Source organism: Oncorhynchus nerka, linkage group LG20 (assembly GCF_034236695.1).
Source record: "Oncorhynchus nerka isolate Pitt River linkage group LG20, Oner_Uvic_2.0, whole genome shotgun sequence".
In the NCBI taxonomy this organism is placed as follows: Eukaryota; Metazoa; Chordata; class Actinopteri; order Salmoniformes; family Salmonidae; genus Oncorhynchus; species Oncorhynchus nerka.
This window is the reverse complement of record NC_088415.1, coordinates 44,474,623-44,500,209: the sequence shown is the minus strand read 5'-3', so window position 1 is coordinate 44,500,209 and position 25,587 is coordinate 44,474,623. Positions and strand designations below refer to the sequence as shown.

General features: G+C 40.9%; 1 protein-coding gene across 2 annotated transcripts; it reads right to left on the bottom strand.

Moving 5' to 3' along the window:
• Positions 1–1,307: 1,307 nt before the first annotated feature.
• LOC115102643 (LHFPL tetraspan subfamily member 3 protein-like) lies at positions 1,308–24,576 on the bottom strand. 2 transcript variants are annotated; one of them, XM_029622792.2, is made up of 4 exons: positions 23,301–24,576; positions 8,500–8,739; positions 7,638–7,666; positions 1,308–7,412 (listed from the first exon to the last, which is right to left on the bottom strand). In XM_029622792.2, the coding sequence occupies exons 1-4, from the start codon at positions 23,704–23,706 to the stop codon at positions 7,353–7,355; spliced, it is 735 nt and encodes a 244-aa protein (XP_029478652.1). In that variant the 5' UTR covers positions 23,707–24,576; the 3' UTR covers positions 1,308–7,352. The 2 variants fall into 2 exon arrangements, with proteins under 2 accessions (XP_029478652.1, XP_029478653.1); XM_029622793.2 differs by having other exon boundaries at positions 7,650–7,666; positions 23,301–24,575.
• Between the last annotated feature and the right edge of the window lie 1,011 nt (positions 24,577–25,587).

Here is a 25,587-nt window from a genome sequence, read left to right as displayed (position 1 = left end):
GAGCATTACGCCGAGGCCTGTACTCTGGAGCGGGATCGATTTGGAGGTGGAGGGTCCATCATGGTCTGGCTCAACGCTGTACGTTACAGGGAAGACATCCTCCGCCCTCATGTGGTACCCTTCCTGCAGGCTCATCCTGACATGACCCTCCAGCATGGCAATGCCACCAGCCATGCTGCTTATTCTGTGCGGGATTTCCAGCAAGACAGGAATGTCAGTGTCCTGCCATGGCCAGCGAAGAGCCCTGATATCAATCCCATTGAGCTTGTCTGGGACCTGTTGGATTGGAGGGTGAGGGTTAGGGCCATTCCCCCCAGAAATGTCCGGGAACTTGCAGGTGCTTTGGTGGAAGAGTGGGGTAACATCTCACAGCAAGAACGGGCAAATCTGGTGCATTCCATGAGGAGGAGATGCACTGCAGTACTTAATGCAGCTGTTGGCCACACAAGATTCTGACTGTTACTTTTGACCCCCCCTTTGTTCAGGGACATAATAATACATTTCTGTTAGTCACATGTCTGTGGAACTTGTTCAGTTTAAGTCTCAGTTGTTAAATCGTGTTATGTTCATCCAAATATTTACACATGTTAAGTTTGCTGAAAATAAACGCAGTTAACAGTGAGAGGACGTTTCTTTTTCTGCTGTGTTTATGTCTGTCTTCCGCCAGGCTACCTAGCCAGTCAGCAAAGCTTGCTTTGAGAGAAAGGAAAACAAATGGTCCCAGAGTCTAAGTGACTGGATCATGTGGTGGCCCTCTGACAGGCCAACTGGAAACAGATGAAGTCGGTATTCCCGCTTACCACCAGTCACCCCTCAACCCAGACCAACCGACACCACAACCACTAAGACAACTGCTGCGGTCACATCAACGTCAGGCTGGTGTCTTTTGTCGTCAGTCATGCTGGAATGTGAGGCAAACATCGTCTTGTTTTGCCTATTGTAAATGGGACTATGATTGCTCGGCTTCCATCTATTGTGTAATTGCCAATATTGATGTGGCAGGGCTGTGTTGACTTATCCCATTTTTCTCTGATAGTAGGCCAACTGTGGTAGGTAGGTCAGAGGACCACACAGTGAAGACCAGACTGATGATGGACTGTTATGACAAGAGTGAGAATTTGTGAGGCTCTCTTGAGGCCTCTCATTGAGGCTCTCAATGCCATCCTAGGAGACTCCATTCTCTATGGCCTTGAATTGACATGACGCTCTGTACACTGCCCCTTTCCAACACGTGTTATCAGGATAAGGATCAGCAGCTCCTGAACAAATCAAGACTAGCCTCCTCTGTAAGTAAAGCATATTTATTTGACCTTCTCCAAATACTTTATAACAGTAATGTCAGATGGCGAATTTGAACTTTATTCACACATTTGACTTGAACATTTCAGATACAATGCCTTATTTATCGGGACAGTAACAATTTATTTGGTTGTTTTGGCTCTGCACTCCAGCCTTTTGGATTTGAATTATACAATGCCTCTGAGGTTACATTGCAGACTGTCAGCTTTGACATGAGGGTATTTTCATCCATGTCGAGTTTAGAAGTTACAGCACATTTTAGGGGACCAAAAGTATTGGGACAAATGAACTTATGTGTATTCAAGTGGTCAAAAGTTTAGTATTTGGTCCCAAATTCCTAGCACGCAATGACTACATCAAGCTTGTGATTCTACAAATTGTTGGATGCATTTGCTGTTTGTTTTAGTTGTGTTTCAGATTATGTTGTGCCCAATAGAAGTGAATGGTAAATAATGTATTGTGTCATTTTGGAGTCATTTTTATTGTAAATAAGAATATAATATGTTCTTAACACTTCTACATTAATGTGGATGCTACCATGATTACGGACGGTCCTGAATTAATCGTGAATAACGATGAGTCAGAAAGTTACAGACGCAAAAATATCATACCCCCAAGACATGTTAACCTCTCACCATTATAATAACAGGGGAGGTTAGCATTTTTGTGGGGGTTATGATATTTGTGCGTATGTAACGTTCTCACTCATCCTTACTGAAATATTCAAATATTCACGTTTTAAATACCCTAAAATTAAAGCAGACAGTCTGCACTTTAACATGTAACTGTATCATTTCAAATCCAAAGTACTGGAGTAAAGAGCCAATAGAAGAAAACAATATTTCACTGTCCCAACAATTACAGAGGGCACTGTACAGTGCATTCAGAAACTATTCAGACCCCTTACCTTTTTTCAGATTTTGTTACGTTACAGCCTTATTCTAAAATGGATTAAATAAAAAATATATCATTTATTTTTTAAATGTTTGCAAATATATTCAAAATAAAAAACAGAAATACCTTATTTACATAAGTATTCAGACCCTTTGCTATGAGACTCAAAATGTGAGCTTAGGTGCATCTTGTTTCCTTTGATCATCCTTGAGATATTTCTACAACTTGGAGTCCACCTGTTGTAAATTCAATTGATTGGACATGATTTAGAAAGGCACACACCTGTCTATTTAAGGTCCCACGATTGGCAGTGCATGCAAGAGGAAAACCAAGCCATGAGGTCAAAGGAATTGTCTGTAGAGCTCCGAGACACTATTGGGTCGAGACACAGATCTGGGGAAGGGTGCTTGGTCTGGGAGGTGACCAAGAACCCTATGATCACTCTCACTCTGACAGAGCTCCAGAGTTCCTCTGTGGAGATAGGAGAACATTCCAGAAGTACAACCATCTCTCCAGCACTCCACCAATCAGGCTTTATGGTAGAGTGGCCAGGTGGAAGCCACTCCTCAGTAAAAGGCACATGACAGCCCGCTTGGAGTTTGCCAAAAGGCATCTAAAGGACTTTCAGACCATGAGAAACAACATTCTCTGGTCTGATGAAACCAAGATTGAACTCTTTGGCCTGAATGCGAAGCGTCACGTCTGGAGGAAAACTGGCACCATCCCTACGGTGAAGCATGGTAGTGGCAGCATCATGCTGTGGGGAGGTTTTTCAGAGGCAAGGACTGGGAGACTAGTCAGATAGAGGGAAAGATGAACAGAGCAAAGTACAGAGAGATGCTTGATGAAAACCTGCTCCAGAGCACCCTGGACTTCAGACTGGGGAGAAGGTTCACCTTCCAACAGGACAACGACCCTAAGCAAACAGCCAAGACAACACAGGAGTGGCTTCGGGACAAGGCTCTGAATGCCCTTGAGTGGCCCAGTCAAAGCCCAGACTTAAACCCGATCTAACATCTCTGGAGAGACCTGGAAATAGCTGTGCAGTGACGCTCCCCTTCCAACCTGACAGAGCTTGAGAGGATCTGCAGAGGAGAATGGGAGAAACTCCTCAAATACAGTTGTGCCAAGCTTGTAGCATTATACCCAAGAAGACTTGAGGCTGTACTCGCTGCTAAAGGTGCTTCAACAAAGTGTTGAGTAAAGGGTCTTAATACTTACAGTTGAAGTCAGAAGTTTACATACACTCGGGTTGGAGTCATTTAAACTCGCTTTTCAACCACTCCACAAATTTATTGTTAACAAACTATAGTTTTGGCAGCGTAGCGGCAGCATAGCACAGTGGTTAGAGTGTTGGACTAGAAACCGAAAGGTTGCAAGGTCAAATCCTCAAGCTGACAAGGTACAAATCTGTCATTCTGCCCCTGAACAAGGCAGTTAACCCACTGTTCCTAGGCCATCATTTAAAATAATAATTTGTTCTTAACTGACATGCCAAGTTAAATAAAGGTAAAATAGAAATAAAAAAATAGTTTTGTCAAGTCGGTAAGGACATCTACTTTGTGCATGACACAAGTAATTTTTCCAACAATTGTTTACAGACAGATTATTACACTTATAATTCACTGTATCACAATTCCAGTAGGTCAGAAGTTTACATACACTAAGATGACTGTGCATGCATAAAAATTCCAGAAAATTATGTCATGGCTTTAGAAGCTTCTGATAGGCTAATTGACATCATTTGAGTCAATTGGAGGTGTACCTGTGGATGTATCTCAAGGCCTACCTTCACACTCAGGCTTGACATCATGGGAAAATCAAAGGAAATCAGCCAAAACCTCAGAAAAAAAAATTATAGACCTCCACAAGTCTGGTTCATCAATGGGAGCAATTTCCAAACACCTGAAGGTACCACGTTCATGAGACGCGTTCTGTCTCCTAGAGATGAACGTACTTTGGTGCAAAAGATGCAAGTCAATCCCAGAACAACAGCAAAGGACCTTGTGAAGATGCTGGAGGAAACAGGCACAAAAGTCTATATCCACAGTAAAACCAGTCCTATATCGACATAACCAGAAAGGCCACTCAGCAAGGAAGAAGCCACTGCTGCGAAATCAACATAAAAAGCCAGACTACGGTTTACAACTGCACATGGGGAGAAAAATCCTTCTTTAAAAAGAAAAATTGAACTGTTTGGCCATAATGACCATCGTTATGTTTGGAGGAAAAAGGGGAAGGCTTGCAAGCCAAAGAACACCATCCCAACAGTGAAGCACGGGGGTGGCAGCATCATGTTGTCGGTGTGCTTTGCTGAAGGAGGCACTGCTGCACTTCACAAAATAGATGGCATCATGAGGCAGAAAAATTATGTGGGTATATTGTAGCAACATCTCAAGACATCAGTCAGGAAGTTAAGGCTTGGTCTTCCAAATGGACAATGACCCCAAGCATACTTCCAAAGTTGTGGCAAAATGGCTTAAGGACAACAAAGTCAAGGTATTGGAGTGGCCATCACAATGCCCTGACCTCAATCCCATAGAACATTTGTGGGCAGAACTGAAAAAGTGTGTGCGAGCAAGGAGGCCTGCAAACCTGACTCAGTTACACCAGCTCTGTCAGGAGGAATGGGCCAAAATGCACCCAACTTATTGTGGGAAGCTTGTGGAAGGCTACCCGAAACGTTTTACCCAAGTTAAACAATTTCAAGGCAATGCTACCATATACTAATATACTACCATATATACTATACTAATATACTACCATATACTAATTGAGTGTATGTAAACTTCTGACCCACTGGGAATGTGATGAAAGAAATAAAAGCTGAAATAAATCATTATCTCTACTATTATTCTGACATTTCACATTCTTAAAATAAAGTAGTGATCCTAACTGACCTAAGACAGGGAATTTTTACTATGATTAAATGTCAGGAATTGTGAAAAACTGAGTTTAAATGTATTTGGCTAAGGTGTATGTAAACTTCCGACTTCAACTGTATGTAAATGTCATACTTCAGCTTTTATTTTTTATACATTTGCAAAAATGTCTTAAAATCAGGTTTTTGCTTTGTCATTATAGGGTATTGTATGTAGATTGAGGGAAAAACAATTAAATAAATTTTAGAATAAGGCTGTAATGTAACAAAATGTGGAAAAAGTCAAGGGGTCTGAATACTTTCCGAATGCAGGCTACAGGATTTTGACACATTTATATATATGGACAGTCATTAGACAATGGGAAACTCTTATTTGATGCTGTTGTAGTTGTTGTTTTTGTTGTTGGACCATCACTCTATCAATAAGTGTTGCCTTACAAAGTGAGTGACTGAATGATCATCATCACATTTTCTGTGAAAGTCTCACAGTACATTACTGCTTCATTCAATAGCACATACAACTAAAATGTGAGCAGAAATACTCAACAATCACATACATATACAGTATTATACTTCAATATACTAAAACAATACGCCAGTTATCATTGATATGTTTTTCAAATGATGGCAACATATTTTGGCAACATTTTTGTGGGCAAGATATTTTAAAAAGTAGGAACTGATTGAGACCAACATCTAAAATCTTTTTAGAATATGTATATTCTTACTACTGTGTCTATCCCCAGTGTGTCTTCTCCTTGACTCTGTTAGTTGCCTGCTATTTAAAGAGCCCTCCCACTGAGTTAAGTGATGGGACAAAGACAGGACAGAGCTACTTTGGAGCCAGAATAAAACATCGGAGTCACTGGTTATGTATCCCATCTGTATTATAGACTTCCATATGCACCTAAAGGTACAGTAGTTTGCTCATTGGGTTAAGGTTTGTCTGCTCATTGGGTCACAAAAACTATGCTTGAAATCTTGAAGTGTCTCATCAGACCCAAGGCTCTATTCTGGAGGAACAATAGTGTTTGAATCAGTGTACAATAATTGCTGTCTTACAGTACAGCTTCCTGAGGATCGGCTGCCACCTAAAAACATACATAGCTTCTCAATTTACAATAACTGTATACAATGTAGCAAAGATGATGGACAATAAGTACAAATGTGTAGTCCTTCACTAGATACCATTTAAAAATATTCATTTTAAAAGTTAGTAGAAATCCTGCCTCTACATAGATTTTTTACCAGGATACTTTTTCCATTGTGGGGTGTTAAGGTGAATTACACACAGGCCCACTGAAAGCCCATCTGGGCAGGCAGCCTGGCACAGTGTGTGTTGGTCACTGCAATGTGCCGTAGAAGGCCAGTTTGGACGGTATGGTGGAGACCTGTGGCCCTGTGTCTCAGTGCCTAGAGAATGCAGCATACAGGGCTTCCTTCTGAGAGATTAGTGCCAAATATGACGTTTTCCTGTCCTCTATCTACTGGATAATTTCATTAATCTACCCTGTTTCAGTTTAATCATTTCAAAAATGATTCTCAAATTTTCACTGTTTACAGTAAATGCCTTCAAAAAGAAACACCAAAAGCTTAGTTTTATAGGGTATATTAAATGTTTACAAAATATTTGTTTTGTTCTACTTTATTCTACCCTTTACTCAAATCATTATGCAAAGGGTAGAAATACACTGAACAAGATTTTCATTGTTGGATGATCTTGTTTTTTTGCCCAATGTACCAGTACCAATATACTGTATACATGACTTTGTATGTACAGTACATAGATTCCCAGAGATGTCGATTTCTGTAAAGCTGCAATATATAGTTCCTTTTGGACACATAATATTTACAAATACTGTCATTTTTTTAAAAGTATTGTTAATGCACTTTACAACATAAAATATGGTTTCTCCCAGTTTTATAACACTGAATGCTGTACAGATGTAGGCTCTTCATTTGATCACCTTGTTGCAGGAGAACTTTCTTGCAATGCAGTAAACATTAAACTTGTAGTGTATCTGAGGTTTAAAAAGACTTCTGAAGTTTGTTATTTCCACGTTGAAATTTCAGACTTGGTTTTCCCTTACAAAAAAATGGATCAAGCCCCTACAAAAATGTCTATTTTTTATTATCCACAAAATAATTCACATTTCCCTACTATAGCAAACTGGCTCAAATTAAGATCCTACATCTATACATGTGGTCTGCACATATAGCCGGATTGACTGGATGGCAGGGAGTAGAGGAGAGGTGGTCTTCCACGGTAAAGATCCCATCAGTACAACCGCTGGACTCCAACATACCTTGGGTCGCTTCTTCTGTCCCGGACCTCAATCTAAGGGCAATGAAAAAAAAGTATCACGGCAGTGCATCATGTAAGGATATTGAAATAATACCAATTATATAGCAATGTATTACAATACAGAACCAGACAGTGCTTTGAACACATTCAGCCAAACACATATTATACAAGACGGGACTAATGGGACAAACACACTGATCAATTTAGACAATAACTGCACCATGCACGAAGCCATGACACTGTGCACTGTTCACTTACGAAGTCACTTACCCCGGACACAGCAAAATCTGCGAGAACAAAGTCAAATATGGTTGTAAATAAGAGTGTCAAAAATATACATTCTGTTACAGCACATACAATATTACACACAGTATAATCTCTATCAGTGAGATAGTGCAGGGTTAATCAGATGAGTGGTGAGCGAGACACTGCAGATGATATATAGATACTGGCATATCCCACTGAAAGCTGGTGAGTAACCATGGAAACCTCCATAGCGAGTATAGTATAAAGAATTCACGATACTTTGGCATTTCCCTACCAAACAGTGTAATCCTCTGATCTGACAGTTAACAACTTCATGAGGGGTCTATTACTTTTCTGTCATATAATGGTGACAGTGAGTTTTAGAACACTTCGTATAAGATTCTGACATCAATGTCTTCAAAGGTCCCCTGAAAGAACATCTCTCCGCTCTGATAACTCAATATGATCCGACCAGTCTGATGCAATCCTGTGCAAACAGTGAGAACAGACTCTGGTGGACATTCCTACCCTCATTCATGCAGTTTCACGGTGAGTGCAATAGGCTAGACTGATCGACTTAATAACAAAACCAGATGTATTATTTTATCATTCAGAAATCATGTCAACTATCAGAGCAGATAGATTATCTCATCAGTATACAGGAAAATCTATCTGATTTTGGAAACCAATGTTGATTCATTATAGATATGATGTGTTTTGGTCATTGCTTGTTTGCGTCTGAAATGGCACCCTATTCCCGACTGAACTGCTTTTAGCCAGAACCCAATGGGTCCTGGTTAAAAGAAGTGCATTTATGTAGAGAAAATGGTGCCCTTTCAGATGCAGTCTTGTCTTGGTCTAATCCATCCCTCACCTTTATTGTTGTCAGCCTTGCGTTCCTCCAGGAACATGTTGTTCTGTCTGTTTCCCAGGACGAAGGCCAGGAAGGAGAGGATCAGGGCGTCCAGGATGCCCATAATCGCCAGGATGTAAGACCAGCGGACAGAGCAGTTACCCAGGGTATACTTCCCCGTCTCCTCCCCACACAGGTCCCGCACCACCTCTGCATCCCAGCCATCTGGAAAGATTATACAGCCCAACACCAGGCATACAGCTGGGGGAGAGAGAAGAGAGAGAGAGGATGTTCAGGAGATAGAGTCTATGGGAAACATGGATGCATGATTCAAAAGCTACACTTTTATTACATTGTCATCAAAAGACCAGTAAAAATCATAGAGATGTATAAAGGTCATTACATGTAAATAAGCTTTTTTTTTGTTGCATGGACATTATCATTGAGGGTTTCCGTCATTTTAAAGTAGTCATCTGAGTGGGGATTCCTATGGGTTGGGAGTGATCAGCCTATGATCAGAGCATTGTCTTCTTCAAATTGGTTTGCCTACTTTGTAAATGACTATATGACCGCCATCTTGTGGCCACAATAAATGAATGACACAAGATTTGAGTCCAGACTCCTGCATTGCGGATAGCTTTACACTTTTTCAAAACTACTTTAAAATGGAGATAGCCACAAAGGCACTGTCCATAACTTCACAGATGCCATAATTGGCACAGATACAACGTTGAGATCTCTATGGTCCAAATACAGTATAGGCAATGGGGGTTGGATAAAAAAATGCAAACCATAATTGCTGTAATTGCTATAATGTTTTAGAGGAGACATGAAGGAGACATTAGCATTGGCATGGACAATCGCATAGAAGTCATGAGTCACTTTTCTTTGAGTGAGAGAGTAAGTAAGAATTCCCTGTGCCTGGCTCTCAGGGGGTTGATGGGGTGGAGCAGGGTCTTTTCTGCTGATGTTCCTGCTGCTGCTTATCTTTCAGCTCTGAGTCTCTCTGAGTCCCCAACTCTCACTCATTCTTCTGTCCCAGAGTCTCTGATTCCCCCTCGTCTGCCTCGCTGCTGCTAAGCTCACCGCAACCTCTCTGCTGATCCCGTACTAATGAGCTTGTAAGATTGCCTCCCAGATGATATTCCTAATACTGCTGCGCAGCGCCAAACACACGGCTTCCCATTATTCCCAAGCAGCTCATCCATCAACGGAATTGAGCTCAGACAGTCCGGTTGATAACGATGGCATTATGCAACTGCAAACATAGACACACAGATGAAAAGACACAGGCCGGAAACTCTCTAATAATAACAATGTTTCATCATGCAGCTAAATGTAGAAATGCTTGTACTAAATTTGGACTATAATAGACATTGACATTTTCTATTGGAAGGGTCTTTCTCCTCCTCAGTCGGCCCTGTAAAGCTTCCCCTGAGGTTTGGTGAGTAAACACTCAGCAGTGTGCACTACATCCCTTCCCCAGCCTTGCTGGCCTGCTGGCCTTCAGGCCTACTAACCGCCCTTTTATTTATATGGCCTCCAGGTTGAAAATCATTGCACCACAAATATCTTGTTCTGAGAAACAAAATCCAAGCGCTTTGAAGTTGTCTTTTCTCTTCTTTTCCCTTCGGTTCCTCCCCTCTCATAAGATATTTCTGAACTTGTACAGAGAACTTCAAAGGCAGCAGCCAGGGAGAGGAGTGAGGAGGAGACAGAGCTACAGAGAGAGGTAGAGCTGGCCCACTTTTAGTTCTCTCTCTCTCTCTCCCTCTCTCTCTCTCTCTCTCTCTCTCTCTCTCTCTCTCCCTCTCTCTCTCTCACACACACACACACACACACATTCCTGTTCTCTCTTTCCTCTCTCTTTTTTTCCCACCTCCTCACACCTGATCGCTTACTCTCACAACTAAATAATAAACTCCAAAAGACCCCAATTCAAAGAAACATATCAGAGCCTTTAGTGTCTGTATGCTACCATGTGTAGTAGACCTGGGCAGTTCAGTTGAGATATGAGCATTTTGAAGCAGCTCAGGCTGTGTAACAGAGAAGGTCAATAGGAGTTCTGGGAGCTGTGGGCCTAGCAGGTTTATTCTCACACCCATCAGACTGATGCTTTTTGACAACTGAGGGCAGTAATGTTGCTAAGCCAGATCTGGAACATTCAAAATATCCTGGAGCACCATGGTTCATGTGGCTGAAGAGGCCAATGTGAGAATATTTTAAAGGAGACGTTTCTGGTAAAGAATGAGTAGATTATGGCTAACATGTTGTGGGCATGTGTTTAAAGTGTTAGTACATAAAATATGTGCTGCACTTTATACATCTAGTCCCATTATCATGATGAGAGCTCTGGGCCCCATTTGACCATAATTACTCTGGAGTTGTATTCTTCTCTTAACCATGCAAACGCAATGTTGTGTGGCCCCAGGGCCCCAATAAGTCCGATGAAAGCGTCAAACAGTGTCAAACAGTCAAACAGTGCTGTACTTGAATCATCTCAAACGTATACCATTTGCTTTGATATGAGTGCAATACCCTTGTTAAAACCCAGTATTTAGTTTATTTGTTATAATGAATTGGTATTAGATTTAAAAGGTGATTGAATTTCTCCTGAATTGTAATGTCGTTAATGCATTTCTTTTGAAGAAATATTTCTTTAATGTACAAGTGAATAGGTTGGTTTACTTTAAGTTTTGACCAATAAGGTAGCTTGTTAAACTGAGGCCAATGGGAGAGTTGACCTGGTTAACAGGAAGCCTGGGAGAAAGAGACGTTGAAAAAAGAGGGAGAGACATTGAAAGAGAGATGGAGAGACGTTGAAAGAGATATGGAGAGACATTATCAATGTTGGTGAAGAAAATCTATGAAAGAAGGCAATAGAAAATAGAAGAAAACCCATACCTACCGAGTTTTGAAGGGAAATACTGATTTGACTTTATTAGAGAGTTATTATTATTATTTTGTTAAGAAAGATATTTATATTTATATAAATGTATCGACTTGCTACATCTCCTTTTGCAAGCTTATGGAAAACACTTGCACGTGCATGCACTTATCCACACACAAGCACATGCACACGAGCATACTCGCACATACACAAACACACATGCACACACAAACGCAACGCAATACATTTTTCAGAAAAAGCAAAAAAGGGCCTACTAATAAACTAAATGGAATCCTCCTCATCAATTCGGCAACCACACGCACGCACGCACACACACACACACACACATTGCATACATTACCGTAGAGGTACAAGGAGCGCTTTTACAGTAACACAGGTAGAACAATAAAACATGTTGACACAGGGAAAAACTATACGCCCCTGCTGGTATTGAATGTATGGGGGTCTAAAGTGAGGAAGGCTTCTCCCTGAAGTGGACCAGAGGAATAAGATCATCATAATGAGCTGCCTCTCTTGTTATATAACATCTGACACGAGGCACATCCAACACCACAGAGAGAGGGGGGGGGGGGGGGGGGGGAGGACACGTGGGCTATCAAACGCAGTGGCTCAGTGCCATGATTGTGGACTACAGAAAAAGGAGGACCGAGCACGCCCCCATTCTCATCGACGGGTTGTAGTGGAGCAAGTTGAGAGCTTCAAGTTCCTTGGTGTCCACATCACCAACAAACTAACATGGTCCAAGCACACCAAGACAGTTGTAAAGAGGGCACGACAAAACCTATTCCCCCACAGTACATCACTGGGGTCAAGGTTCCTGCCATCCAGGACCTCTATACCAGGCGGTGTCAGAGGAAGGCTCTAAAAATTGTCAAAGACTCCAGCCACCCTAGTCTCTGCTACCGCACAGCAAGCTGTACAGGAGTGCTAAGTCTAGGTCCAAGAGGCTTCTAAACAGCTTCTACCTCCAAGCCATAAGACTCCTGTACATCTAAACAAATAGCTACCCAGACTATTTACATTGCCCCCCCCTCCCTTTACGCTGCTGCTACTCTCTGTAATTATCTATGCATAGTCACTTTAATAACTCTACCTACATGTACATATTACCTCAATTACCTCAACTAATCGGTGCCCCCGAACATTGACACTGTACCGGTACCCCTTGTATACAGCCTAGCTATTGTTATTTTACTGCTGCTCTTTAATTATTTGTTAGTTTTATTTTTTTATTTTTTATTAACTGCATTGTTGGTTAAGGGCTTGTAAGTAAGCATTTCACTGTAAGGTAATGTTGTATTCGGCGCATGTGCAATGTATTTTGATTTGATGTTCAAACCGCCCTGGTAGCCTACAGCTCAAAAGCATAACCACGGGTGAAGGGAATCCCATTACACAGGGTATGTGGAAGCAGATCCGCATTTGGCTTCATTCCGTTCCACTCTCCATGGGGTCGACGCTCGAACTGGTTTTCTATCTGATTAGAGGTAAACTTAATTAAACATGAAACCATGGGTGCTTGTTGGTACCATTCAGTAATATACAGCACTAAAGCTTGTTCCTGCTATTATATTCACGGCTCTTCTACCTTTGCAATTAAAGTTGGATAAACACCTGTATATTGTCTGGCCTCATGTGATCAATAAAATACTACAATGTACATTTCCTGTAAAAACTGCTGATTCGTCTTTGTCAGCCTCGGGACCTTGCGCAGGGCCGGAAACAATAGAAGAGCTCTGGAACATGCTAACATCTCTGTTGACGAGTCTACGATACGTAAAACACTAAACAAGAAGGGTGTTCATGGGAGGACACCATGGAAGAAGCCACATTGCTGCATGTCTGAAGTTTGCAAAAGTGCACCTGGATGTTCCACAGCGCTACTGGCAAAATATTCTGTGGACAGATGAAACTACAGTTGAGTTGTTTGTAAGGAACACACAACACTATGTGTGGAGAAAAAAAAGGCACAGCACAGCACACCAACATCAAAACCTTAACCCAACTGTAAAGTATGGTGGAGGGAGCATCATGGTTTGGGGCTGCTTTGCTGCCTCAGGGCCTGAACAGCTTGCTATCATCGACGGAAAAATGAATTCCCAAGTTTATCAAGACATTTTGCAGGAGAATGTCTTAATAAACGCCTTCTGGAGTGGCCCAGTCAGAGTCCTGACCTCAACCCGATTGAGATGCTGTAGCATGATCTCGGGAGCAGTTCACACCAGACATCCCAAGAATATCGCTGAACTGAAAATGCTTTGTAAAGAGGAATGGTCCAAAATTCCTCCTGAACATTGTGCAGGTCTGATCCTCAACTGCAGAAAATGTTTGGTTGAAGTTATTGCTGCCAAACGAGGGTCAACCAGTTAATAAATCCAAGGATTCACATACTTTTCCCACCCTGCACTGTGAATGTTTACACGGTGTGTTCAATAAAGACATGAAAACGTATAATTGTTTGTGTGTTATTAGTAGACTGTGTTTGTCTATTGTTGTGACCTATATGAAGATCAGATCACATTTTATGACCAATTGATGCAGAAAAAGGTTCACATACTTTTTCTTTCCACTGTCTGTCTTTTTCCATTTTGGTCAGTATGCTATCTATTCCTCTCTTGATGTGTTTGGGATGGAGTGTGTGATTGATTTCTCCTCCTTCTGTCTAACACAGTTGCAGGGCACCAGCGAAATGACAAAGAGGGGCTAAACTTATCGATTCCACTTGGGCTTTTCCGGTACTCGTTAAGAAAAACGAGACTTGTGTCTTGGGGGTGTTATTCTATGTGGGTGTGTTATGTTTGCTATTTCGTATACTGGCAGTAATGTCATTTGTCCCTCTTCAGTCACCGTCCAGAACAGGCCACCACAAAGATGGTGGATAAACGAAGATGTCCCACTCAGGCTGTTTACCATTGGGGGAAAAAATGGCCAGTTCCGGTTTGCTTAACAGGGTTGCCCTCCCAGAAGCACCAATGCATTAGCAGCTGGGTCTGGTCTGCTTAGTTCATTGACTGTAAATTAACCAGAAAAATTGAGGGAGAGAGATGTCTCGCTTCTTCTTCCGTTTCTGGCTCCGTACTGAATGGCTTAGCAACCGTGTGACCCAGCATGACAAACTTGAACATGGTTAGTCAGGGAATCCTGCTTCAAACGTACTGCATTTCCAGCTTTCTAGATGTAGCTACTGTATCTTTGATGAAGGTTGTGTTCGTGCTAACGTTAGGACACGAATGTGAGGATATTTCAGTTGGAGAAAAAAAAACAAGCCGCCCGTATATGAAAAATGAATCTCGTTCTTTCAACATGACATTTGCGACAAAGTCTTGCATATGTTGTTGTCTAAAAAGGTCTGAGGCGCTTCATGCTAATGGTTAGTTCAGCTGTCTGTAAATAAATTAGGTTTCAGGTTGATTCTGGTGAGCGATTGGATAGTGTGCACTGCAGCACATCGGGTAGCTGTGATACGGATGATTTGATTACTGCCAGCCGTGATTAGAATGTGCCAGGCAGTGGTCCCGTGTGGGCAGGATTGAAATCAAAACCCAACCGTCATTAAGTTGTGATATCCTCAGGTCCACAAATCTCACAAAACTCTGTTTTGGAATATTTTGACTTTATGAAATGATCCTACTTACAAATGTTAGTACATTTTGGCACAGAAATAAACTTTTGGGATGAATATTGATGCAACATAGGCCGTACTCAACCAGAGAAGTTGTTTTTGCGTTCAGTTGCACTTTAAAGGAGCATTCGCCAGAGACAGAGTGGAGCAAGACAGGCAGTTCAGAGATCCTGTCATATAAACTCACTAAGAAAAACTGAGAAAATATGTGTATTCCTTTTCTGTCTCTCGTCATCCAACTTTCCTGTCCACGATGTAACTGCAGTGGGGATAATGAGAGAACAGTACAGTTTATGGTTTTGTATAGTACAACATATAACATTGAGCTCTCCTGACTGAAGAGGAGAACCATGATGGTACTCCCCATGAGGAAGGTCATGGGCACTGAGAGGAGCAGCTGGTGCTCTTTGTCCTCTTCCCAGGGCCGGCCCGCTGTTGGCACCACGCTCTGCCAAAGCTCTATGCCACGTACCAGGATACAGCAGCTGATTAAACTATCATCTCCTCAGTGGTGAGAGCATTAGCCCCATAGCCAACACTATCAGGCCACTCACCTGTACACAGGGTAGCAGATGCAGCCTCATCGCAAGGCTATAACCCTGTACCGAGTTGGAGCTGATCCAGTAGCCTCTGGGAATGGGAAAGGGCCTCAATTGCAAATACATACAGTGCCTTCAGATTCAACCACAAAGACTAGGGAGGTTTTCCAATCCCTCGCACAGAAGAGCACCTATTGGTAGATGTGTTAAAAAAGTAGATATTCAATATCCCAGTCACTACAAAGATACAGGCATCGTTCCTAACTCAGTTGCCGGAGAGGAAGGAAACCGGTCAGGGATTTCACCATGAGGCCAATGGTGACTTTAAAACAGTTACAGAATTGAATGGATGTGATAGGAGAAAACTGATGATGGATATACAACATTGTAGTTATTCCACAATACAAACCCCTAATTGACAGAGTGAAAAGAAGGAAGCCAGTGGAGGATACATGCATCCTGTTAGCAATAAGATACTAAAATAATACTGCAACAAATGTGGCAAAGCAATTTACTCTTTGTCCTGAATACAAAGTGTTATGTTTGAGTCAAATCCAATACCACTCCATATTTTCAAACATAGTGGTGGCTGCATCATGTTATGGGTATTCTTGTAATCGTTAAGGACTGGGGAGTTTGTCAGGATAAAAAATAAGCGGAAAGGAGCTAAGCACAGGCAAAATCCTAGAGGAAAACCTGGTTCAGTCTGCTTTCCACCAAACACTGGGAGATGAAGTCCCCTTTCAGTGGGAAAATAAACTAAAACACAAGGCCACATCAACACTGAAGTTGTTGACCAAGAAGACAGTGAATGTTCTTGTCTGGCCGACTTACTGTTTTGACTTAGCAAGACCTGAAAATGGTTGTCTAGCAATGATCAACAACCAATTTGACAGAGCTTGAAGAACTTTGAAAATAATAATGTGCAAATGTTGCTCAATCTGTAATTGCTGCAAAAGATGATTCTAACATGTATTGAATAAGGGGGTTGAACAGTTATCTAATGTTTTATTTTTATATATATATATATATTTTTAGAGAGTTTTTTGTGTAGATCGTTGACAAAAAAAATATAATTAAATATATTTTAATCCTGCTTTATGTGATGAATACCAGCATGCATACCACCATGCATGTTTTTTTCTAATTTCATAAAAGTGAGTGTCCTGTCATCCTAAGAGTATGGAAATATTAGTTCATGGATTCTCTGTTCCTCCATCTTGCTGATGGTTGAACATTCTTCCAAACAAACTGACTCTGCAGATCAGAAAGGAGAGTGGACAGATGAAGAAAACAACAATACAAAACAGAAAAAACTGCTGATATTTTTTGCTCCTCAGTCTGCTGACTGTTGAGGTATTCTTACTCCCACACGTTTGTGCATATCTCATGAGTCGTTCCACCTCAAAAAGCACACGGAAGAGGTTTTCGACACCCACCATCTCAGATTGTCTGAAAACGTTTCTGTAGTTAGACACAGATAAGATTAGTATCCCTGAAACATTATTTTGTTGAAAGTTTATTTGAACTTTGAGAAATTAAGCTTATTGATTGCACCCAAAATTGGCCATTTCAATTCGTAGGATTCATATCATATCATATCACCAATAGCGTTTGCTCATGATGAAAAGACATTGTATGGTCATCCATACAAGTCAAGCCAGTCCTCCATGAAAGCAATTCAGTTTGTCATTCTCTTAGCAACCTAATGCTTTAACCCAACTCTTCTCGTATAGTCCAACAAATGACAGCTCTCTGGGAGGGCTATCCCTATGATGCAATTATCATATTAAGACTTTTCCTACAAGACCAAAAATGTGATGGAGAAATGGGCTGGTGACTAAAATGTTGTGAAGACCCAAATAAAACCATTACATAGCAGTCTTATGTTTTACCCTAAAATGATTAGAAAACATCTCCTATATGTTGTTTGATGAGTGACATTTACCATTAAACCCAACCCAATACATTACCATTACAGTGCTTTCAGAAAGTATTCACACCCCTTGACTTTTTCCACATTTTGTTGTCTTATAGAAACAAATTAATAAAAAATGAAAAGCTGAAATGTATTGAGTCAATAAGTATTCAACCCCTTTGTTATGGCAAGCCTAAATAAGTTCAGGAGTAGAAATGTGCTTAATAAGTCATAATAAGTTGTCTGGATTCACTCTGTGTGCAATAATAGTGTTGAACCTTTTCCTCCAGTGGGCTAAATCAGGCTCACACAGAGTGTTTCTTGGTAGTCTTAGTCACATCTACTTTTAAACAAAAGTATACACCTCACACACATGGTTATGTGCTTACAAATGTAAGACACCTGTATCATGTCAGATATAGAGTTGAAATGTATTAAATGTTGAGTTGAAACTGAAATATAACAAAACCTTTTCATATGGAAACACCAGATTTCCGGCAGGTTTATTTAAATCATTTGTATTAATTATGAAATGATTAAAAACATTAATAACATTCCACCCATGAGGCCACTAGAGAGCTATTTGGTCATTTGACTGCAGGATATGGCTACCTGTACCATACACAATTATCTGTAAGGTTCCTCAGACGAGCACTGAATTTCAAACACAGATTCAACCACAAAGACCAGGGAGGTTTTCCAATGCCTCGTAACGAAGGGCACCTATTGGTAGATGGGTAAAAAAAAGCAGACATTGAATATCCCTTTGAGCATGGTGAAGTTATTATTAACACTTTGAATGGTGTTCAATACACCCGGATAGGAATGAAACCGCTCAGGGATTTCACCATGAAGCCAATGGTGACTTAAAAACAGTTAGAGTTGAATGGCTGTGATTAGGAGACAACTGAGCATGGATCAACAGCCTTGTAATTACTCCACAATACCAATCTAATTGACAGAGTGAAAAGAAGGAAGCCAGTGCAGAATAAAAATATTTCAAAACACGCATTCTGTTGCAACAACGCACTAAAGTAATACTGCGGTACATGTGGCAAAGCAATTAACTTTTTGTCCAGAACTCAAAGTGTTACTGTATGTTTGGGGCAAATCCAATACAACACATTACTGAGCACCACTCTCCATATTTTCAAGTATAGTGGTGGCTGCTATGGGTATGCTTGTAATATTTAAGGACTCTGGAGTTTTTCACAGAATGGAGCTAAGCACAGGCAAAATCCTTCAGGAAAACCTGGTTTAGTTTGCTTTCCACCAAACACTGTGAGATGTGTTTACGTTTAAGCAGGGCAATATCCTAAAACACCATCTCCACTGGAGGTGTTTACCAAGAAGACAGTGAATGTTCCTGAGTGGCATAGTTACAGTTTTTACTTCAATCAACTTGAAAGTCTATGGCAAGACCTGAAAATGGTTGTCTAGCAATGATCAACAAACAATTTGACAGAGCTTGAAGAATTTTGAAATGAATAGTGGGCAAACGTTGTACAATCCAGGTGTGGAAAGCTCTTTGAGACTTATCCAGAAAGACTCACAGCTGTAATCGCTGCCAAAGTATTGACTCGGGGGTGTAAATAGTTACGTAAATGAGATATTTCTGAATTTCATTTTCAATAAATTGGCAAAAATGTCTAAAAACATGTTTTCACTTTGTCATTATGAGGTATTGTGCACAGATATGTGAGAAAAATATATTTAATCAATTTTGAATTCAGGCTGTAACACAACAAAATGTGGAATATAAAATATATATATATATATATATATATATATATATATATATATATATAAATAAATAAATAAATAAAAATCTGTATATAAATATACTGAACAACAATATAATCGCAACATGAAAAGCATTGGTCCCATGTTTCATTAGCTGAAATAAAAGATCCCAGGAATTTTCCATTCACAATTTGTGCACAAATTTGTTTGTATCCCTGTTAGTGAACATTTCTCCTTTGCCAAGATAATCCATCTACCTGACAGGTGTGGCATATCAAGAAGCTGATTAAACAGAATGATCAGAACACAGCTGCACCTTGTAATTGGGACAAAATGTTCACTCTGAAATGTTCAGTTTTGTCACACAACACAATGCCACAGATGTCTGAAGTTTTGAAGGAGTGTGTAATTGGCATGTTGACTGCGGGGATGTCCACCAGAACTATTGCCAGAGAATTTAATGTTAATTTCTCTACCATAAGCCGACTGCAAAGTCGTTTTAGGGAATTTGGCAGTACGTCCAACTGGCCTCACAACTGCAGACAATGTATAACCATGCCAGCTCACGACCTCTACATCTAGCTTCTTCACCTGAGGGATTGTCTGAGACCGGCCAACAGGACTGCTGATGAAACTGAGGAGTATGTCTGTCTGTAATTAAGCCCTTTTTTGGGGAAAAACTCATTCTGATTGGCTGGGCATGGCTTCCAAGTGGATGGTTCTGGCTCCCAAGTGGGTGGGCCTATGCCCTCCCAGGCCCACCCACGGCTGTGCCCCTGCCTGTTGCATTTATATTTTTGTTCAGTATACTTTCTGAAGGCATTGTATTGGGATTTTTACCATTGAAGACCATAACATTTAAACCATTAGAACTCCTGTAGCCTATTGGTTTGCTTGACAAGGAATGGTCTAACTAATCCAAACCTTTATTGAAGGGAATAAACTACACACACTTGGGCCATTTCCCAGATACAGCTTAAGCCTTAGGCTGCCAACCCAACACTAGCAGATCTCTGTTGGTGTGTGGGCACACTCTTAGAAAAAAAGGTGCTATCTAGAACCTAAAAGGGTTCTTCGCTATCCCCATAAGATAAGTCTTTGAAGAACCCTTTTGGGTTTCATGTCGGGTTCTACACGGAACCCAAAAAGGTTCTACCTGAAACCAAAAAGGGTTCTACTTGGAAACAAAAAGGGTTATCCTATGGGGACAGCCAAAGAACCCTTTTGGAACTCTTTTTTTCTAAGAGTGCAGCTAGTTACACAGATTGACTTCATTGAGCAGATTAGATTCAAGAGAAGGATAGTTTGTATGTGTTTGAATTGCTTTCATGGAGGACTGGCTTGAATTGAAAGGATGATCACACCATTTATTTCCATCCAGAGCGAAAGCTATGGGTTTTCTACCCAAAGTTGCAAAGGGTTCCATTTAATACATGGATAGAGGCTGTGGCAGTAATAGCAGAACAGCAGCATTTACTGGGCAAAACATGGTACTAATTCACTAAGAATACATTACATAGTATGCATAAACAATACTCCAAGCCACAGCTTCATATAACTTGTCAAACATAGAGAACTGATACTGTATACTGGCCATTGGGGTGGGCTTGGTGTGGAGTTGGGGCGTCCGCAGGTGGCTTTCGACCATTTATTTGGATTACTGAGATCTTAGTCATTGTTAAGATGTGATTTGGTCCAAATTGTCCATTATTCTTTAAAATATTCTTCAAACTTGCCATATATTTGCAGATTTAAGTCAAAACTGTAACTAGGCCACTCAGGAACATTCAATGTCGTCTTGGTAAGCAACTCCAGTGTATGTTTGGCCTTTGTCACACCCTGATCTGTTTCACCTGTCTTGTGCTTGTCTCCACCCGCCACCAGGTGTCTCCCATTTGTCCCCATTATCCCCTGTGTATTTATACCGGTGTTTTCTGTTTGTCTGTTTCTAGTTCGTCTTGTCTCATCAAGCCTACCATCATGTTTTTCTGTACTCCTGTTTTTCTGGTCCCTGTTTTCCAGTCCTGCTGGTTCTGACCATTGCTGCCTACCCTGAGCCTGTCTGCCATACCATTCTGCCTTCCCTGACCTCGAGCCTGCCTGCCGTCCTGTACCCATCTGACTCTGACCTGGTTTACGAACTTCTGCCTGTCTTCAACCTGCCTCATGCCTGCCCCTTGCCTATTAATAAATATCAGAGACTCAGATCATCTGCCTCCTGTGTCTGCATATTGGTTTCATCCTGTGACGTTATAGCCTTGTGTTTTAGGTAATTGTGCTGCTGAAAGGTGAATGTCTCCCAGTGTATGTTGGAAAGCAGACTGAACCACGTTTTTCTCTAGGATTTTGCCTATGCTTAGCTTTATTCCATTTCTTTTAATCAGAAATAACTTCTGAGTCCTTGCCAATGACAAGCATACCCATAACATGACGCAGACACTACCATGATTAAAACTATGAAGTGGTACTCAGTGATGTGTTGTGTTGGATTTGCCCAAAACATAACGCTTTGTATTCAGGAAAATGTAATTTATTTGCAAATGTTTTACTGTATTACTTTAGTGCCTTATTGCAAACAGGATCCATGTTTCAGAATATTTTTTATTCTTTACAGGCTTCCTCCTTTTCAATCTGTAATTTATATTAGTTGATCCTTCCTCAGTTATGTCCTATCACAGCCATTAAACTCATTAACTGTTTTAAAATCACCATTGGCCTCATGTTGAAATCGCTGAGCGGTTTCCTTCCTCCCCGGCAACTGACTTAGGAAGGGTGTATTGATACACCATCCAAAGTGTAATTAATAACTGCACCATGCTCAAAGGGATATTCAATGTCTGTTTTTTTTGTTACCGCCCTACCAACAGGTGCTCTTTGCGAACCATTAGAAAACATCCCTGGTCTTAGGATCATCCCTGGTGGCTGAATATGTGCTTGAAATTCATGTGTGGGGCACAGAGATGGGGTAGTAATTGAAAATCATGTTTAACACTATTATTATTGAATCCATGCAATTTATTATGTGACTTGTTAAGCACATTTATACTCCTGAACTTATTTAGGCTGGTCATAATAAAAGGGTTGAACACTTATTGACTTGAGACATTTCAGCTTTTCATTTTGAATTCATTTCTAAACATTTCTAAAAACAGAATGACATTTTGTTGTAGATCAGTGACACAAAATCTAAATATAATCCATTTCCAATTCAGACTGTAAACACAACAAATGCAGAAAGGTCAAGGGGTGTGGAAACTTTCTGAAGGCACTGTATGAATCATATACATTGAACTGTCCAAATTTGTCAGAGTTAAAATTGTCTTTCAACAAAAATAATGTTGCAGGAATGCTTATCGTATATTTTTCTAACTACATAAACCATTTCAAAACAATCTGAGATGGTGGGTGTCTTGCTGAAATTAAATGGAACGACCCGCATTGATGAATTTATAATCCACTCCGGGAGGTCCTTGATGTATAGATCTGAGTGGGAGTGAATGAATTAAGTTCCATAAATGACCTGTTTTCATTTCCCCCTACCTGTTTCTTCTATTTATCAAGAGGGCAGCTCTCTATGTGGTCAGGTCATGGAATGCATCCACCCAACAGAAGGAGGCCTTTTGTAGTGTGTTGACTGTTTTTGAGACTGATTTGTTGAGCAAATGAATGCTTCTTCTGCAATCGCTAGAGCTCAATGTGGGTCAGTATGACAGCCTATAGGATATCTGTCTTCCTTCCACAGTTCCATGACTCATGACTGAGTGACAATGGAAAATGACATGAAGTCATCCAACTTCCACTCCCAGTAAGCCTGGAGAGTTTGGAATCTGTGTAGAAATGTGGAGTCAAAATGATTTTGTAGCTAGTGAATCTAATCTGCCTGTAGATATAACCCATCATCCTTAGCAATAGCAACAGCACAGGCAGCATGTTGCACTTTGTTTTGACAAGGTTGTTTGCATGTAACTTGTAACCAGTAGATCCATGTGTATTCAGTCGCCTGTGACAAACCAGTGAAAATCCTATACCCCAATATATTAATGTGCTGAAACAATATTGTGTAACTGAGTTTCCATTGGTTTTACGTACCACATAGGAGCTGCATCCAGGCACAAGTCTTGTAGACGGTAGCGGTGTTGCAGAAGAAGAAGAGCGCCATGCAGGCGATGCAGCCCAGAATCAGCACCATGGACAGAAACACGAAGACCGACGCCGCTTTGAAGGCGCCGGAGGGGATGGAGCTGAACTCCGCGAAGCTTCCCGTGCAGGTGAGCTCTCGGTTGTGAGGTCCTCTTCCAACGCACTGGTGAAACAAGCCGAAGTAACCCACCTGCGGCGTGCTCACACTGTCCCCGATCCAGTAGGGCTGAATGAAGACCACCACGTTGATGATGGCAAAGCATATGGTGAATATCGCCCAGAGTACCCCGATGGCGCGGGAGTTCCGCATGTAGTTATCATGGTAAATCTTGACGGCTTCTTGTGAAGGCAACATGTTTTCCACTATACTGTAGCTTTCTTTTCGTTATTTTAATGGCTCACTCAGTCTTTGCGCGTCTCCGTTTGTGAAAGCTGTGATTGTAAATTTGGTAGCAGTGTAGCTATTAATTTTAAAAATACTTTATATTAAAATACGTTGATTCGTTGTTATTATTGACTAGCCTTTATTTATTTATTTTTGGCTACCATATCATTGTAGATTCAACCTGCGAACCTACAAGCCTAAACATTGTTGAATAGATACATGTATGTATAATACTGGTAATTAATAATGTATCGTTCCTTAGAAAAGAGAAGTGGAGTCCGAAATAGGATATTTCACAGTAATACGGTTTTGCAATATCCTCAACCAATGCTATCTTAAAAATATGTCCTTTAGTATCCTCATCCAAGCCCACCAGAAATGATAAGCTGTTGCCTGGTGCCAGTGGTGGATCCCCCGTTTACGTGTAGCATCTGAGGCATCCGTGGAGGGCTTCTTTGAGCTGGAGATATCGGCGCACAGTCCCTAATTATAGAATTTATATCCAATTTTGAGAAAATGAAAACATCAACTATGACCAGTCCGAGCTCGCGAAACCGACCTCCCCCGCCGCCACTCCATTATTGTGGATTTTCCCTATTTGTCTCGCGCCCTCTTCCTGCCTCTCCCCTCGTTGTCCTGTCTCTCCGTGGATCTCTCGCGCGCTCTCAGAAGACGCTGAGCACTGTTGATTGCGGCGCGTTCACGTACCGCACAATAACCAACAGAGATTTGCATGAAAAATGGTATTCTCCACTCATTATTATTTTATAACAATTATAACGATTGTTTGTATGCCGATTTAGGTTAACCATTTTGATTAGACATAGGCCTACCCACAGAAGACAGAATGTTTATTTTCTAAAGATGATCCCACTAAAGATGAGCCTATCAACTGGTCAATATCAACTGTCTATCAGCAATAGTAATATGGGAATTGATTGAATTGAATGTTGTTTTAATCTTGTTGGTGATTGAATAGTTGTTTTCTCTCAAATCGATTACTCGCTAACGAAAATTAATCTGGCACTAATATTTTCATGAATATCTAGGTCAAGAGATCATGCCCACACACAGGGGTTGATAAGAGAATCACACAATAATTTGAATCTCTGTGTTAGGAAAAGTCTAGAATGTCTTTTAAAATTGAACTAGGCAAGTCAGTTAAGAACAAATTCTTATTTTCTACGACAGCCTAGGAACAGTGGGTTAACTGCCTTGTTTAGGAGCAGAACGAAAGCTTTTTACCTTGTCAGCTCAGGTATTCAATCTTGCGGTTACTAGTCCAACACTCTAACCACTAGGCTACCTGCCTCCACAAAAATATTGGTTAGAGGCTCCCCCTTCTGAGACAGCACACACACGGTTTATTCAAAAACAAACAGGACACAGCCAATGGAGTTCCACTGCACCGTACACACACACACACACACACACACACACACACACATGATTTAAGGACAGGACACATAGAGTGGTGGGATGCATTCATCCTTCACAGAGGTTGTTACTACTTTTGTGCATAGCATGCACTGAGAGATCCGACTGCAACACCCACTTGTGTTTCTGTGCCACTGTGCACCATGCAACATTTAACAGCATCTAATATGAGATATTGTCTGTATATATATGTTTTTTGTTTTTGGTACATTTGTGTGTGCTGTGCTCAGGTTTTTGTCTTGAGTGTCAGTGTTATTATGTATGTGTATGTTTATCCTTGAGTTATCTGTGGACTATATTTGTGTGTGTCTACGTTTGTCTGTGGCTACTCTGGGGTCTCAAAAACGTTCTCGAGCTAGCTACATTGAAACAAGTTCCCTCAGTGTGAATTCACACTAGTCTTGACATACGCTG

Bases quoted from the DNA above. Each gene is read 5' to 3' on its own strand.
- LOC115102643 (XM_029622792.2), bottom strand. From the start codon at position 23,706: ATGTTGCCTTCACAAGAAGCCGTCAAGATTTACCATGATAACTACATG. The intron at 8,740-23,300 runs GTACGTAAAACC...TCTCTCCCCCAG, and splicing joins CTGGATGCAGCTCCTATGTG to CTGTATGCCTGGTGTTGGGC. The intron at 7,667-8,499 runs GTGAGGGATGGA...TTGTTCTCGCAG, and splicing joins CAAGGCTGACAACAATAAAG to ATTTTGCTGTGTCCGGGGTA.